At 38.8% G+C, this 18,084-nt stretch overlaps 1 protein-coding gene across 2 annotated transcripts in view; it reads left to right on the forward strand.

The window, feature by feature from the left end:
* Positions 1-2,325: 2,325 nt before the first annotated feature.
* GDPD1 (glycerophosphodiester phosphodiesterase domain containing 1) overlaps positions 2,326-18,084 on the forward strand; it is a 35,292-nt gene continuing 19,533 nt past the window's right edge. For both annotated transcript variants that reach the window (XR_003996891.1, XM_030536322.1), the window contains exons 1-4: positions 2,326-2,519; positions 10,833-10,875; positions 15,692-15,827; positions 16,655-16,700. Coding sequence is in view for 1 of the 2 variants with exons in the window: in XM_030536322.1 (XP_030392182.1) it covers positions 2,381-2,519; positions 10,833-10,875; positions 15,692-15,827; positions 16,655-16,700 (364 nt within the window). In the remaining variant the exon portion in view is untranslated. The remainder of the gene's footprint in view (positions 2,520-10,832; positions 10,876-15,691; positions 15,828-16,654; positions 16,701-18,084) is intronic.

The raw sequence follows: 18,084 nt of genomic DNA on the forward strand, positions 1-18,084 counted from the left end.
CAAATGTCTGCTTCATTTTCTGAACTATAAGATGTGGATAATACCTCCCTTGCTTCTTGATGGCTGCTATGTGACTTAATGCATGAAAGTTTAGAAAGTGCTTTGAGATCCTGGAACAGAAGACTTAAGGAGGAGTCAGATTACTAAATTGTTCAAACTTCTTCATATAGCAATTGAATAGAGAAACATCAGTGAGTGGAGAAGAATTTGCATACACAAACTGAAATGATGTTTAAATTGTTACTGGAAGAAGAGGAAAATTCTGCTGGAACCCAAAACAGCTGATAACAATTGATGTTGTTTGTAAAATGCCTATACAAATACTATATGTGAAAGGCACTTATGTACACGAATACAGTTGTAGAGTGATTAGAGCAGCTAGCCCACTGGAAGGCTCTTCCATCTCAAATAACTCCGAAGTGAATGGCTTGGTTTTCAGAGAGTCAATCTCAGTCAGATTGTGTATATGCTGTCATTGACTCAATCTCAGTCAGATTGTGTATATGCTGTCATTGATCATAAATTACTGGAGTGGAAATATCAAGGATAAAATGGTGCAGATTATGTTGTCTCTGTGGAATAATTTATTTAGCAAGAGTTTGCTATAATTGATAAACTCATAAATGATCAGTACATGAAGACTGGGTGTAGTGCAGTTTTACACACACTAAATGGCCAAATGCAGCTTGCTTCCAATTCAAGCAAAAGTACAATTGATTTTTCCTTAATACTAAACTCTTAATTTCCCATCCAGTCTCTATTAATTTTAAATGTCTAATTTTCTAAAATCTATCAGACTTTTGGATCTTTATCCCGCTTTTGGCCTTGTTATGTGGGAAAGTTTGCCTCTAATCTCTTTGAGGTGGTGGTGTGAGAAACTCTAGAATGAATTGAGGATTATGATAATATAATAGGCACTGTAGGTCTCCCTCTATAAAACAAGCAAAACATTACACATGTTCCTGGGTTTCTGGTGTTTATTGATCACATCTAGACTATCAGTTACATTGGTACTGTCCTCCAAAAAGGAAAGTTTAACAGAGATTATTTTTGTTGATCCCAGAAACCATTCTTGCAATAATCTTTTAAGCATGATTTGTTTTAGATGGGGTTTTACAGTGCTGGTTATTAAACATCCATAGTGCTTTCCATAAGAATAAGGGTTCACAGACACACTCAGTCAATTGTACTTCAATCACTTGTTTTACAATAAATAGTTGAATCACAAGCAATTGGCTGTTTCCAGGCTAGCTATCCTCTGCTGATTTAGCTTGTGTCCATATTAGGGCTGCATTAAACCCAGTGATGCGCATGTGACTGGCATCTTTAATCAAAACATTCTCAATCATTTCCATTTCTGTGCAGGTGCTACCTCTTCCATCCCAAGTAGGTGGAAGGGGTAGCACCAGTAGCTGCTTGGACAATTGGATGGGGGAGAATGTAAGGATGCCCATAGGCAGAGGCTTAAGGGCTGTGAGGTGAAAAGTTATAAAACTTGACACCAGTGCTTGTATGCTGGGTTGGAGGGGAAAGAGGTGATTCAGAGAGATGCTCTGCCTAAACCACTGGAGAAAATAGGAGAGGGTTTGAGGTTCCCCTTAGAGGCTGGAGGAGGAAGCCTAGAGGAGCATCCCCCGCTGAGGTGAAATGGGGTGGGGGTAAGCCCCACATCTATGAGGGATGGGAAGGGGAATTTCTTCCATAGCATAAAGTTCCCCTGTGCTGGGCGACAGGGTTTAATCTTGCTATGGGGAAAGAAAGAGGTCTAAATATTCCAATGAGGGGAGGAAATAAAAAAGATGTTAATTTGCCCTCCTTGGGGGATGAGCCCTCTCAGGGAAGATAGAGGCTGTAGGGTTAACCCCATGTGTACAGTAGGGGGGTACAATCTGTGTGGAGGTGATTAATCCACCTCCTCGGATAGCGGGGGGGGGGTGAGGTTAATTTCCCTCCTCTGTGTGTGGGGCAGGGGATTATCTCAGGGAAGGTGAGACCTTGGAAAGGGACTAAGCCCCCCTCCCTGGTGTATATGGCAAGGGGGGGCTGAGTCCCCTGGAGGCTAGAAGAGGGAGTCAATTCCCCTCAAGGGGGGCTGAGCCCCCTGAGGGTTAGAGTCCCCCTCGAGGAGGTGGGGGTGAGTCCTGGAGTGCGGAGGACTGGACTAGATGGCCGCTGAAGGTCCCTTCCGGTTCTGTGACCCCCCCCGGTGCTGGACCTGGGTCTGTTTCCCCCCACAGGAGGGCCAAGCCCCCTTTTTGCGCGTGCGCTCTCCGTTCCCTCGCCCAGGTTGACGGAGGGGGGGGAGTGGCTGCGGCTGCGCGGGGCGGCCCTTTGCGCGGCTGCCGCAGGCAGGCCGGCCGGCTCGGCGGGAGCGGGCAGGATGGCCGGCGTCGCCCTGTACCTGGTCTCTACGCTGGGCGGCTACCTCCTCACCTCGGCGCTGCTGCTCAAATGCCCGGGACTGCTGCACCGGCCTAAGCGGCAGCGCTTCCGCTGCCGGCACATCTCCCACCGCGGCGGTGAGACCGGCTGGGGCTGGGGGCCCGGGCGGCTCTTGCGGGGGCTGGGTCGTTTCCCGCCGTAACCATGAGGGGCCTGGGGTCACCTCTCGCCTCAAGAGTTTTGGGGGGGGGGCACCCTGAAGGGTAGGGAGGCGAGGGGTTACCGCCTCCCCGCTTTCCCCCATTCCTCCCCGGCCCGATGGTGGGGGACTCACCTCAGACCCCTTTCCCCATGGCGCGGGCCTTGTTCTTGCGGGAGTGCGGGTCAGCCCGCAGCGTGCAAGCCGGGCTGTGCCGCAAAGGGTTTGTAATCCCCCACGCTGACGCGCTGTGTTTGGCACGCTGATCTGCCAGTTCCCTGGGGCGGGTTGGCTCTGCTAGGCAGCTGATAGCCAGCTGTGTGTGTCTGGCTGCGTGCAACCCAGCGATTTCCGTTCGCACGGCCCCCTCCCCCCAGCACCCCATCGTTATCCCACCCCACCTCCTAATTGTTCTTGGTTTCAGGGTCGAACAAATTCTCCAACTCTAGCCAAAGCTCATGTGGAGCCACCTGACTTTGCGTGGAATCTACATTTTGGTGGTTTCTACCCCAAACTCAAACTGGGCCCAGATTCACTATACGTTTTTTCTTTGTGAAAAGTGTGGTCTAGTGGTGAGAGCAGGGCATTGGGAGGGAGACCTCTGGGTCCTATTAAAATAATGGAAACATTTTCTAAAACAGCAGAGAAACCTGTGGCACCTTATAGACTAACAGACATTTTGGAGCATGAGCTTTCGTGGGTGAATACCCACTTCATCTTGCATCTGACGAAGTGGGTACTCACCCATGAAAGTTCATGCTCCAAAACGTCTGTTAGTCCATAAGGTGCCACAGGATTCTTTGCTGCTTTTACAGATCCAGACTAACAAAGCTACCCCTCTGATAGTTGACATTTTCTAAAACCTAATTTTTACAAAAAACTACATTTCTGATCACTGATTGACCCTAAGTAACTTTGCTCCTATTGTTTTCTAGGGTATGTTAGTATATAACCAGCCTATTGGTTTACCTCCTCCATAGTTGCACCAATCAGCAGCTTTAAAAGATAACCATCCTATTGAATAAGAATTATCTGTTAGGCACTTCTATGCAAACAACCTTTACAACCCGAATGAAGGACAGCGTTTGTACAACTGGGGCAGTAGTAGTAACCTCAGGATACTGAAACAGCTAGTTCGCCATGTAAGACTGATACTATAAGAAGTGAGTTAGATGTATATATAACATAGTGTTTGCTAAGTAAAACTTCTTCAATCTACTGCTTTGGATATATTATCAGGACCTTACTGTGTTACCACTATGAAATTCAGAAATCAAGATCTCTCTTAACTTGTCTGAGTTTCTGTGTACTGAGAGGGCTGATCAAACTCTGACCCTTCTATCTCAGTTTAAAGCACCTGCATAGAAGTCCTCATCCATTATTTGTAGATAATCTTCCGCTGGTCTTTCAAATTTACCATTTCAAAACATAGATCAGTAACTGAGCCCTGATATTCTGTGCTAGAATCCATGCAGGCTTTGCAGATTGAGTTGCAGCCCATTTTGAAAGCATTGCTTACCAGTCACACTCATTGCAAATAGGCATCCCCTTTGTACATTTTTAACTGATGATGAACTATATTTTCTTGTGGTCATTGGAGGTTTGTACCTGGTCTACTATATGTATGAAGTAGAGGGAGGAGAGGCTTCTTATTTCGTATATGGTTTTGTCAAATTCTGTCATCTTATGACTCATCCAGGGGCTCTGTTCATGGCTCTCGTCTGCCCCACGTTGATGTTCTCTGAAGTAGAATGTGAAATGAAAATCTCTAGATGTGGCCACTTGAGCTCAGTGCCAAGTATGGCAGGGAAGGAGGTCTTTGCATTTGTTTGGACCTTTGGCTATATAGCTGACATACCAAGCAATACATCACTATGGAGAGGTACCTAAACATGTAATATGTCAGAATGCATGTAGTAAACCCAGCCTTTGCATTTCAAAGGAAGGAAGATGATTCATTGCAGCAGTTAATTTCCCTGTTGCAGTTCCTCTGTCACAAGTTAGTTCATGGAGATTGTGTTGCAGAACTAGGGCTCCTTTTTCAAAACGTCACAAGACATTTACAGGGAATTTGACAGGGTGGATTTGATTTAAATCATGATTTAAATCACTAGTCAGGAAGACTTGATTTAATAATGGATTTCTACGTAAAAGTGTATTCTTTTCTGTTGCTATAACCTTAATACATATTTTTCACAACTCAGATGTAGGTTTCATTTTTAGAAGGTACACACTATACATTTTTAAGTGATTTATTTTGAGAACTTTTCAGATATAGTTTTACAGCTATATCAGAAAATTAATCATTGTTTGGTTATTTCATTTACCAAAGGTAATTGAAGCAGATATTTATGATGTCATTGGAAGGTGAACTATCTCCAATTCAACAGGTTAATCATTAATATTTGGAGGATTTTCTTGCCATGCTGCATTAGGAGGAGAACATCACCAGACAGACATTTAAATTGTTTTATTTAACTAAAACAACAACATTACATATTCTGGATTTTTTTTCTTCAACAGCAAACATACAATATTTTAATAAAACAGCATATGAAATTTTGAATTTAAACATTCAAGTTTTTAAAATCAGGTTTGTTTAAAATTGTTTTTAACTACAGTAGTTAAATGAAATAGTCAATTTAATTTTTTTTAATATGTCAGACAGGTCAACATAAGAAACTTAAAATATTGGCTTCTGCAGTTAACTCAGTCATCTTCAAACAAGAAAATGAAGGTGTTCATAATCTGGAAAAGAAAAACAAGCTTTTCTGCTTTTTCAAGTCCCAAACGATTTCTCAATTTGGAATTAATTCATCCAAAGGAAGAAAATATTCTTTCTACATGGGCAGAAGAACCTGTTGTTGTTAAAAGTGAGATTATCACTTCAATGGTCTTTGAATCCAAGTTCTTAAGCGACTTCCAACAGTTCACTGGTGTTACTTTCTTTAAAACATCATCAGCAAACATATGTTTCTCAAATGGTTCTTATGCCCAAACTGGGTCTCTTTTACAGCCTGCTGCCATTATAGGTTTTCCCTTCTAGAGGGTGAAAGGTATGGTAGATCTCAAATCAGTGAAGGCTACACTCAGAAAGATCTCAGGACTTCTGGAATATGCTGTTCAAATAGTTTCACCTTTGTTTCTACTGCCTGTCCCTCCCCTCTCACATTTATCTCCAGACTACTTCTCCTTGTCCAGATCTATTGTGCCCCCAACAATCTTCTATCCATTGAACTTTTTGAAACTGCACTTTTGAGAGAGGTAAGGGATTGGCTCTGTGTACACAAATTTGCAGAGGGACAATAGGGTTGAGGTGTGTTATTTCTCACCTCTATATATTATTTAATTATTTTAAAACATTTTTGCTGTTAACAAGCATGTTACCTCTGGAGACACAAATCCAGAGTTTGAGAACTGCAAAACTAAGCATCTCTGATGGTATCTTCTAGATTGAGCACTGCATCCCATTGGGTAGATAGAAAGATTAACCTAAATAATCAATACAGAAGCCCCTGGAACCCCATAAGATTGGGTTCCTAATCCATGAACTACTGGAACTCATTTACAAAACTTTTCTTAAACATTACATGAATATATTGTCTCATACTGTAGAATTAGAATTTATAATCCCTATTCCATGATAAGATATCTTTGAGCTATAACGTATCTTAATTAAAATGATCTTTAGATAGGTTTTTTCCTCAAAGCATTTTAGCCAAAAAAAGCTGATTTAAAGAATAAAACTTTTTTTTTATCATTGATTTTTATCCACCCTGGAATCTGAAAGATGACATGGTAATTCTATAGAAAGGACTTAATTAATCCTCTGGTACTCTCCCAGATTTCCTACCTACAAATTCAAAAAGTTTTGTCTCAGTTATTAACTGTAGCCTTTTATATTTCTGAGATTGGGCACTTAGCCCAAGAGAAAATTGTTGATCTGATGAGGAACATAAAAATACAGCAGGTGCGTTTTAAACATTTTTCGTAGTATTAGCTGTGTAATTTATCATTAATCCTTAATTTCTTATGTAGTATTGAGAAACAAAATGGTTAAATGAGTACTTGAACAATTACCCATAGTAGTTAATGAGTGAGATGAATCCTTTAGTTGAAAGACCCAGAAAAATATTTGTCCTATGGTAAAATTTCTGTAACTCTGGTAAAGGTAACTTTTTTTTTGTTTTAAACAGTGGTTTTTGTCAAGATTATTAGTGACTGGAGTCAGTGATTAAACTTATTTTTTTCTGAGAACTACTGGTGCAGAGCACTTGGTAACTATATGTGTCCCAAATGTCACACAGGGCTTTCTTCTCATTAAAGTGTACATTCTTGCACTGGGTAATATAACCTGTCAGCGTGGTCTTAAATTTCATTCTTACATTCATGAGATGCACACATTTTTTAATCTTCCTTCCGCTGTCTAAATTCTTGCACCATGTCCTTTATTTTGGCCTTTGAGTACCTTTGTCTTGCTTGCTAACCATATTATAAGGCTTGGTTTATAAATCTGTTTTAAAATGAAATTCAAACAAAATAGACAATACCAGGAGGATCTAGTCAACAGTTGTAATTTTCTGTCCATCATGACTTTTCTGTGTAGCCTTCTCCCATACTTGAAACATTAGGAGGAATCATCTCCTCAGCTGATATCTGACTCCTGTTTCTGCTGTGGAAAATTCCTGGTCACTTCAGATACGTTGTCAGAGTGCAACTCCCATTTTTCTTGCTGATTTTGTTTGTTGCTAATGGGTTTGTTTCATCCCATTCAGACTGTTGTAATATTCTCTTTTCTCACTGCATAACCAGCTGGTAAAAACCCTATTCTAGGAATCTGGCTAGCAGCAGGCCAGGCAATAGAACTCCAGTTCTAGCTCAGCTACCTTCTTTGGCTGTTGGGTTCTCTGTTCACTCCACTGCCTTTGGAATCTTCAATCAACTTTATGTTCTGGCTGTTCTTTAAGCTATTCTTTCTGCTCCCTGAAAGCACCCACTAGCATGATTGTCTGCTGCTGATCTGTTTGTCTCATCACTACCTGTGTCATGTGGCTGGCCACACCCATCATTTAAAGCCTGACTTGTGGACTTCCATGCTGCTACTGAAGATTAATTTGATTTTTGCTTTTGTTTTCTCTTTACATTTTGGACTTATGGACTGTGTTACTACAACGAAGTCAAAGTTTAAGATAGTTTAAGATTCTTATCCTTGTCACTAAGGCCCTGTGTGGCTTTGCCTTATCTAAGGAATTGAGTTAAGCTACATTTATATAAGCCATGTTTCAATTAAATTAAAGGTGTCAACACACAATCTTTCTGTAGTATAACTAAATCAGTTTAAAATCCTACATTTAAATTAAACTGGTGCAATTTTGAATGTAGACAAGGCCTTAGACTCCAAATCTCCTTTCATTACTTCTCTTCTGAGGCTGAATTTCATTACATCTCTTGAATTAGCTCTGTGTAAATATCAAAACAGAATAAGATCTGAAGTTTTTGAACAACTCTGATGTAAAAGGTTTAGAAAACCTGACCTGTGAGGAAAGGTTAAAAACCTGGGCATGTTATAGTCTTGAGAAAAAAAGACTCATGGGGAACCTAACAACAATCTTCAAATATGTTAAGGTCTGTTTTAAAGAGGACTATGATCAGTTGTTCTCCCTGTCCACTGAAGGTGGGAAAAGACATAATTGGCTTTATCTTTAGAAAGGAAGATTTAGGTTAGGTATTAGGAGAAACTTTCCTACTTTAAGTTTAGTTACATGCTGGCATAGGCTTCCAAGAGAGGTGGAATCCCCATCCCTGGAGGTTTTTCAAAACAGATGGATAGAGACACATTTAGGAAATGAAATAAAAAAATAGTAAGTTTGTATCACACCATCAGTGTCTCATGTTGTCAGTCTAACCATAGTAAACTTGTTGCCATTCAACCTGTCAGTCTGAGGCTCCCACAGCCAGTGACCTCTGCAGTTAAATTCTGTGAACTAGTGGAAATGAGTGGGGCCTTGTCTAAACACAGAAGCTGCACCAGTTAACTTAAATTGATGTCATGCAGTTTTTGTATCTGGAGTCTTACATCTGTTTAAAAGTATTTAACTTTAACTTGCACTTGTAAATTTACCACGCTAAACGTGCATAAGTTTAAATTGATATGAGTATTCACACACACACATACAGTTGTATAGGTTTCACTAAATCAGAATAAAATATCATCTCTAGTTAAACCATTACAGCTTTGTAGACCAGGTCTCATTATCAATTTGTACCATATTCTTTATCAAGTCTCTCTCACCCCCCCACCCCCACCCCTTTGTCACAGCTAAGAGGGAGCAAATATTTGCATAGGTGCCTTCTCCAACAGACATTGCTTCCAGATACTGTAGCTCTTGTATGTTTCCAGTTTTTTGTTGTTTTTTTTTTTTATGGACTATGATCCTTGTTTAAAAACAAGTGTATCTACATGCTAGGCTACTTTCAAAGGCTTGTTCAACATTAGGGAAGGGTCATCTTAGTCTTGCAAATCTCTTTTTAGCTTACTCCTGGCTCAGAGTAAAATAGGTTTGTATATCTGTCCTTATCCCAGCCGAAACTAATATCCTTTTCATTACCCCCATGCCAGGCCTCTCTATCTTGGCAAAAATCCTTTATGATGCTAATTAGGCTTCTATTTATTTTACTCAAATTGATTCAGGAAGTATCCTAAATGTAAAGATACAGGCTTCTATTTTCTAATAATTCCAACTTTTTATCAGATATAAATTTTTGGCAGGTAGAATTAAATTTGTCATAATTCTACAGTAACCTTACTCTAGCCATTCAGAGCCCAGGACCATGTAACCAAACAGGTCTGTGGACCACCATATGCTTTGCTGACTGCAGTTTGCAAACCTCTGATGTGTAGTCATTCCGAAATTTGTTCACAAATATAATTAAGTCTTGACTTCTCATTCTGAAGCCATATTCTGTTTTTTGTGTATTCCCCAGGGAATATAAACATGGAACACATTTAGAGCAAAGTTTTTAATGTCTCTATTGGAAGCTATAGTAGTGAAGAGGAGTATTTTGAACACTGGCTGGGCTGTGTTGTTAGGCTTCAAGAACGTGGTCAGTCCCCTCTTTCTTTCACAGTGTTCATTCTCGCCCTATCCCCCTGTCCCTGAAATAGATCTCCTGTGTGTTTTTACTGTTATATCATGGAACCCATTTTCATTAACAAAGATATTTGAGACAAAATTCTCCAGTAGTGGGGTGTTACGCTATTGGTCTGCCATTTCTTGGGATGAAGATGTTTGTTCAACTCAGTTTCTAAAGGATGCAGTTTGCACCATCTCTGTCTGGAAGCTGAAATAATCTTCTCTACAGCACATACTTCCTTCATTTAAAAGGGCTGTAGGTTAACCTTAAATCCTGCAGCTGGGCTTTGTGTTAGCATGTTCAATAAGTTTAGCAATGTTTTAGTTAATCTGCAGAATTTGTCAAGAAGTCATACAGGATTCATTATTCTTGACTGATACCAGTCAAAGTTCTCTTGTCTGAAGCAGACTTGTTTTGTGGTAAGTGTCTTATTGTAGATAATTAAGTGTCTGGCTCATTTCATCTGTGCTATTGACGTAGCACTTTAATGCAATTTGAGAAATAGTCTGAAGTATGTGGTATTCTAAATGTCTTGTTTGTGATTTGCAGATCATATACAATGAGGATCAAATGCTGTCTAGGGAGTTTTACAAAACAGCCTTCGGTTGCTTTTTTTTTTTTAATATATACAGGTTCAGGGCACAGCACTGCGTCTTGGGAGTAGTAGTCTTTGTGGACCACACATCTGTACTCTGTATATTGAGTAGTCTGCTCTACTTTGTCAGTTATGTGGGGACCTCTGGCAAGTTCCTAGTGTGGCCCTTTGGGGAAAGTCTGAGTCTCTAATGTATATAATTCTCAGTAAGAACTTCAGTGTTTTCTGTGTTCAAAGTGCTATACTAACGCTAAGACTTAAAACACTTCTATAAGAATTAGCCTCGTTTTATAGTTTGGAAAGCTGAGACACAAAGAGGTGATGTGACTTGCCTAAGATGATACAGTGAGTCACTGTCAGGTAGGATTAGAACTCAGGATTCCTGGCTCATTCCTCCAGACCACATTCCCTCATAATATTGACATTTTTACCCATTGAATTATTTATGTTCATTGGTATATTTTTCCTCAGGGTATAATAAAAAGATATCTTTTATTAAATTTGTTCTTGGTGTTTTCACAGGTGCTGGAGAGAACCTGGAAAACACAATGGCAGCTTTTCACCAGTAAGTAGAAAAGGAACAAATATCTAAAATAGTCTTATTTAATAATTTTGTCTATATATGAGATTTTAAAGAATTGTATTTGACACATAGCAGCTGTTTAAGATACAGTATTCCATTTCTATAATAATACTTTACGTTTCTATAACATCTGTCATCCAGGTGCTTTACACACAGTAAATATCATCCTCATTTACAGATGGGGAAACAGAGGCACAGATGTTGTGACTTCCCCATGCAAACAGTGGCTGTTGGGAACAGAACCCAGGAGAGCTGATTAGTATCTTCCCTTCTCAAACTATGAAAACATACTGCATGTTTCTTTAATACTGCCTTTGAAAACTGACATATTTAGCTGAATGAGACTTATGTTATGAAGATAGCAGTTAGTACTGACCTCAATGTATTTGAAAATCAGAGTAGCCCGGTGTCAGTTCTTGGCACTGCACTTGGGCCGCCATATAGAGATTCATTGTGTTCTTTCAATAAATTACAAAGCTTTTTGCATTGTTCTTGTGTTGCACAGATGTCTCTTGAAGAGATTTACTGCAGAGGGCAAAGGGAGGAGAACAAAGTGGGCTAGGGGGTTCTACTCATGGAATTGTCTAGTGACTTCTGTATCGAAGCAAAAACCTGCAGCTCCGCTGCTCTGGGTTCCACTCCAAAGCCCTGGTTGTAATTCACTGTTTTCAAAGTCTGCAGTTTGAGGGGCTTTAGAAAAGACTTCCCAATATCAGCTGTAACAAGGCTGTTAAATACAAATTAAGTTTAAAAAAAAAAAAAGACATTTCTGCCTTCTACTCTTAGGTGACTGAGAGGAATGTTGGATTTGTTTCTTTCTGGAATATTGCTGAGAACTCCAAAGCCTCGATTACAACAAAGTTATCAGCAATATTCCAGAAAGAAACAAATCTTAATTTGTATTTAACAGCCTAATTACAGTTAGTACATTTTTTCCGGAGTATGCAGCAGTGCCAGTGTTCCTAACCAAACAGCACTATTGAAAATCACCACAGGGCTTCTAATCTCCATGACAGCTTAGTGGGTGTTTGTTTATTTTTTTTTAAACTACTTCCATTTTTTTTTTCTTAAACTCTGTTAACACACGCTCCTCAAAGCAACCTGTTACCAATTTTCTTAAAATCTATGTAGTATATTGTCTTAAATCTGTCATTTTGATGATTTGTGCTAAAACTTTAGATAAAGTTTTCTTAACTTAAATACAACTACATGGGGCAAAACTTTGCATGTTTTCTCATCTGCATTTTAGTATATTTATGTATCAGTATTGTGTGTTACATAATTCTTACCTGGATAACTAGATTTTACTATTTTAAGTTCCTACAATGCTCAGAGGTGTACAGGGTCATGGTTCCTGCCCTAAGGAATATAGTAAGAGTAAAATAGTACTTTGAGGTATTTTTTGTATTCATTACTATCTATTCCTGTCAGATTAACAGTTAATATCAGTTACATTGTAAGCTCTTCAGACCAAGGGCTGCATTTTTCTTATTTGTAATTTAAAGTGCCCAACATATATATAAACACACACACACACACTCTGATTTTAGGTTTAAAATTATTTCTAAACACAGTGTGATTTAAAAAAAATCTTTAAAATTATGTTGAGACCTTGCATGCAAAGTGATATAAGAATCACAATAGAAATGTTAATTGCCTGTAGAATACAAAATGCACCTTAGCACCATGTCTCTGGGATCTTGGCAGGAATCAGATAAAGAAGCTATCAAGAGATTGACAGATCTTTTCACTGAGTTTTAGTTTCTTCTTCTAAAGCTATATTGTTGATGTGAGAGTTCATTAGAGAGTTTGCTGGGCTTCAGGAAATAAAAGAGAACTTTTGTCAGTCTGGTGTTTATAAACTACAGGCATGGCCAAATGGGAATGCATCTTTTGGTTAGGCCTTCTGTTCTGATATCTTTCACTACTTGGAACAAATTAGGGCTTTATGAAAACAAACAGCTGTATTTTTGTGAATTTATCTCTAAACCTAAAAAAATCTTGCTTGGTTGAGGTTTTATCATTAGATTGTGAATGAGTCTGTTGTCCAGCAATACCAGAATATTTTGTATTTTTGAGTCGGGGGAATGTCTTGTCTTTTTTAGTGCAATGTGAGTTTGAGAAGTTCTGACTGTGCTGTAGAGCAGACTCTTATTTTCAGCTGAAACCACTAAGTAGTAAGAAGAGAAACCTTCTAGCAGTAGCTACTAGTTACAGGCTGGCGAACACTTAGGATCATTAACAATAGGAGCTGTGGTTTTCCTGCTTCCATTCAGCAATAGCTCTATGTTTTTTAAGCAATAGTATCATTTGATAACAAGTTTTGGTAATATATGATACTGGACTGTCATTCATGAACTTGGCCTCTGTCCTGTAACATAGATAGAAATGCTGTTTTTTCTGGAGATCCAGTCAACTGAAACCAGGCTGAAAATCAGAGTACTCTTGATATTGTATTTTCTTCTCTTCTGGCACCTAATTATTGAGACTGAATGGTAGCTAATAGCAGAGAGGTTTTAATTTGGCATATTCCTGGTTCTTGATCATCATAACAGCTAGGTCAGAAATCATGTTAAGCAGCCTTATGGCAATATGCTACAATGTTTGTTTGTAGTGTTGCGTACATATTATGCTTAAATCATAAAAGGCCAGATTGAAATCAATGAAAAGTCTCCCATTAACTTGAATGAACACTGGATCTGTCCGAAAATACTGAAATCAAGCCACACTGGTAAATGTTTTAAGATCCATTGTCAAACAGCTAAGAAAAATATTATTCTGTTTTAACCAAAAGGCTTTCAAACTTTAGTTTATATTTCTTAACTGTCTGATGTAACTTAACCTCCTGGGTGTCTCTGATGTTGATAGATGGAGAATTCAATTTTCATTGGAGACTAGAACCCAGTTTGAGTTTAATATTTTTATTAAACTTCTCTGCCTTACCTGCACTGTACTGAGAGTTTCATATAAGTTTTGATACTAGGGTTATGATAATCTAAATAATAGAATGGAAGATATGTGGCAAAGTCCTCTGCACTGCTCTGAAAATCTAAACCTGGATTATTTAATGAGGTGGAGAATGCTTAGATAGGAGGTTTGAGTGCTAACTTTTTAAATAAAGACAAATGAGGTCAATAAAGTAATATTTTTGTGTGTGTGTAATATGCCAAGCAATGTCCCTTCCTTGACAGTCGTAGGGCTAGTCTACACTGGCAATGTTAAAGCGCTGCTGCTTGTGTGGTCATGGCACAGCGCTGGGAGAGCTCTTTCTCTCCCAGTGTACTAAAAAAAACACCTCAATGAGAGGCGTAGCTCCCAGCGCTGGGGCACTGTTTACACTGGTGCTTTCCAGCGCTGCAACTTGCTATGCTCAGAGGTGTGTTTTTTCACAACCCTGAGCAAGAAAGTTGCAGTGCTGTTAATTGCCAGTTTAGACGAGCCCTCACTCACAAAGCAAGAAACAAACAGATGAGTCCTTACTGTGTCCAAATCCCTAGTAATTTTAGATCATTAAAGAGGCATTACATAATGTGCGTACTTGTCACTATTTAGCATTTTGACTACTTGTTGGTGGTAAAATGAGGTTATATCTTCCAAGGAAGTGATATTTACAGCTTTAAAAGTCAGTGATTGATTGCTTTTTACAAACTGGTTTCAGAAGCTTAATTTATAAACCTTAATAATATATTGCAAATTATTCCTGACCAATCTGCTCTAATTGATTTTACAAGTAGAAATTAGACACTCAAATCTAATTCTGGTTTTTTCTATTTAAGTGAAATAAAACCATAAACAGAAACAGATGTATCAAGTTCAACTAACTTAAATGTTATGTTTTATTTTTTAATTAATACCCATCAGTCGTCTCCATTCTTCCACCTTTCCCTTCACAAAAAAAAAGTCTGTCAGCCCTTTCCTCCAGGCACCCACTATAAGAATACAGAGGGAATTTAATCTCCTGGGTTTGTTCAGTCCTTTGTCTCTCAGATGAGACTATCAAATGTGCCAGTTATGGAATTTGGTTTTTGTGGTGTGGGCTCCAGTGTACTAGTAATTTGACTGTAGAGTTTGGTGATCTCATAGGTCACCTGGGAATTCTCAGATGGTAACAGCTTGTGTTAGTTCTAACCTGAGCTGCATTTGGTCCAGTATCCAAAAGGTGCAAGGCTGCATGTCCATTTGCTAATCCCCTGAGCCATCCCATCCCTGCTAATTTAAATCAGACAAGCTTTTTAAAAAGAAAAGAATCACAGTACTGAAGTGTTGAATATTTCTTTAGCTGTCTCTTGTATGTAATTTAAAGAAATTTTTTTTAACAATTTAAAAAAAAAATCTTTAATTTAAAAGAAAAACCTATGCCGTTCAAATAATTTTCATTAAAGAGTGTTTAAATTTATAATTTTCCTAACAGTAAATATGCTGAGGCCAGAAAGTGTCAGATGCCAAAATTACTAAACTGTGACCATGGAGAGTGAAGTACCCTGTCACCCTTTAAAGTTTGTCCCTCTGGGTTGAGAGAGATTAGCAAGACTGTGTGTTGAGGCTTAGACAGTACAGGGGCCAGGGAGTCAGGAGCTTCCAAGTTCAAATCCCAGCTTTGACACTGATTTTGACACTGGTCTTGTGCAAGTTGTTAACTTTGCTGTTCCTCATCTTCAAATGGTATACATGTAAATAATTTAAAGTCTCTTGGTTTCACCAGGACCAAGTTCACTGGATAAAAGTTTGTGTGTTTTTAAATTATTTGTGCATTCCACAAAGTACTTGTGGTTCAAGACTGCTTTCTGGCTTGCTGCAGTGCAGTTAATGTGGGAACAGATATGTTGGAGCTAGACTGTCATCTGACAAAAGACGAACAAGTAGTGATATCGCATGACGAGAATCTGAAGAGAGCAACTGGAGTTGACATCAGTATATCTGACCTCAAGTACTCGGTAAGTTTAAGAAAATTAAAAAAAAACAACAACCCACAAAACCTAATGGTTAAAAAATAGACAACAGATATATATTGCTTTAAGACATTAGGCTAGGGAAGGAAGCAAAGGACACTGCACTTGTGATTTCCAAAGTGCTGTCTTGCGTTTGTAAAGTGTCCTTCAATACCTAAATACTGAGCCATTATTTCAAAAATACATCTCTTGCAGAACTGTAATTTTTCACTAACATTTTAATAGAATTACCGAAGTCTTAGGCCTGGTCTACACTGGGGGCTGCGGGAAATCGATCTAAGTTACACAACTTCAGTTACATGAATAATGTAGCTGAAGTCGATGTACTTAGCTCTACTTACCGCAGTGTCTTCACTGTGCTGAGTCAACGACTGACGCTCCCCCATCGACTCTGCTTCTTGCGCCGGTGCAGTACCGGAGTTGACGGGAGAGCACTCAGCAGTCAATTTATAACGACGTCTAGACTAGACATAATAAACCAATCGCTGCCCGTCAATCCAGCGGGTAATGTAGATGAGCCCATAGATGATAAATTCAAAATCATTCTTTGATTTATCCAGTTGCTGCTAGGGTAGCTCTTAGAATATTCATTCTGCTTTGTGTCATTGTGCAAACAACTCGCAAAACTATTTCTAATACAGAGGCAAGGAGACCTTATAAATATATACAAACTGTTAGTTATCTTTTCAAGATAATCAATGTTCATATGATTTGTGGCTTGAAATTTGTTTTGCTCCATGTGTTTCAAGAAAAACAATGACTGTTTGTGTGTATTTTTGCTAATGTTAATTTTTTCTGTTTGTTTTTTTAAGGAACTCCCACCATATCTGTGCAAATTGGATGTCACCTTTCAGAAAGGTAATCTTTTTGTTTCTTTGTAGGTAAACCTATTATTTTAAATTGCAACAGCATTTACAATATTTTTCCATTAATTAACAATAGTGCAGTTCTTATTCTGGCAAATGAAATGGAAGATTGTTTAAATCATCTGCCTTGATTTAAAAAAAATTGATATATTCCACATCAGTGGGTAGTGATTTAATTTAAGATGTTTACTTGGCAAGAGAGATTTTCCTGTTCAGTTACTTCCATGCAATAGGTACATCCACTTTCCAATTCCCCTGTGATTTCTTTTAAGATTGTTGATTCGTGATCCCCGATATGGGGGAGGGGAGGAATGGTTTTTCTCTTTCCAACTCATGGCATTTAGCTAGTGTGTTATCTGCTTGTGACTTCAAGAGATTTTTTTGGGTCTACTACGCTGTTCTGTACGCTGTAGAGACTTCTGCAATATGCTGGCTGACACAAATGCATTTTTAGCAGAAGGAATGGAGAGAGTGAGTTGCTCTATTAGTGGGTTTAAGCAAAGCACCAATATAGCTGTGAGAGGAGGAAAGCATATAAAATGGTGAAAATACTCCTCCTGAAAACAAGGTGCTTATTCTCAGGCTGCTACTTAAATAGATCATGTTCACCATGTTGACAAACTCAAATTAAGAGTAATTCCCCCGCCTCAGAACCTCTGAAGACTTTATCAAATGGGCTAAATTGAAGGACTTAGTATCTGTATTTAGTATTAATGGTCCTCAACATTGTTTCAGATATGCCCAAGGTTATTCAAGATTTCCATCAGGAATCTTAAAGCATTTAAAAAACCACTAAGTGAAGCTTCACAATTATCCTATTTCCCAAATGAGGAAATAAGGGTACAAAGATCAACTGACTTGCCCAAGGTAACATAGCATCTGTGGGACTGAAACCTGGATTTCCTGGCTCCTGTTCCCTTCTCCAACCACTAGATAATGCTTCCTCAGTAAATACAAGTTTGAGAAGAGAATACACTTTCTTTTCTAGATGATACCTATCTATTCTTCTTTCTATTAGTCCCATCTTCTGTTTATCATTATCTGTTAACCATTAAATTTAGCAGGTTGGAGCTGTTGGAAGTTGAGAGTGACCATTAACTTAGGATTTGAACAGGGTGGACATTGAAATGATGAACTCTGCCACATCATTTTCATAGGATGGATTTTTATACTTGCCATTTGGCACCTTATGAGTTCACACATCCAGGTTAAAAATTAGAACTAAATTTGTATATGCTTTCCAGATTCCTATACAAGTATGCTGGTCCAGGAGGGTTTATTTTGTTCCCCCAAGTATGAGCATCTGAGGGTAGCATATTGCACTGTATGCTGGACCATAGGATTGGCCTTGATAATGATTTTGATTCACTTAGATA

The sequence above is a fragment of the Gopherus evgoodei genome, chromosome 17, assembly GCF_007399415.2.
Source record: "Gopherus evgoodei ecotype Sinaloan lineage chromosome 17, rGopEvg1_v1.p, whole genome shotgun sequence".
In the NCBI taxonomy this organism is placed as follows: domain Eukaryota; kingdom Metazoa; phylum Chordata; order Testudines; family Testudinidae; genus Gopherus; species Gopherus evgoodei.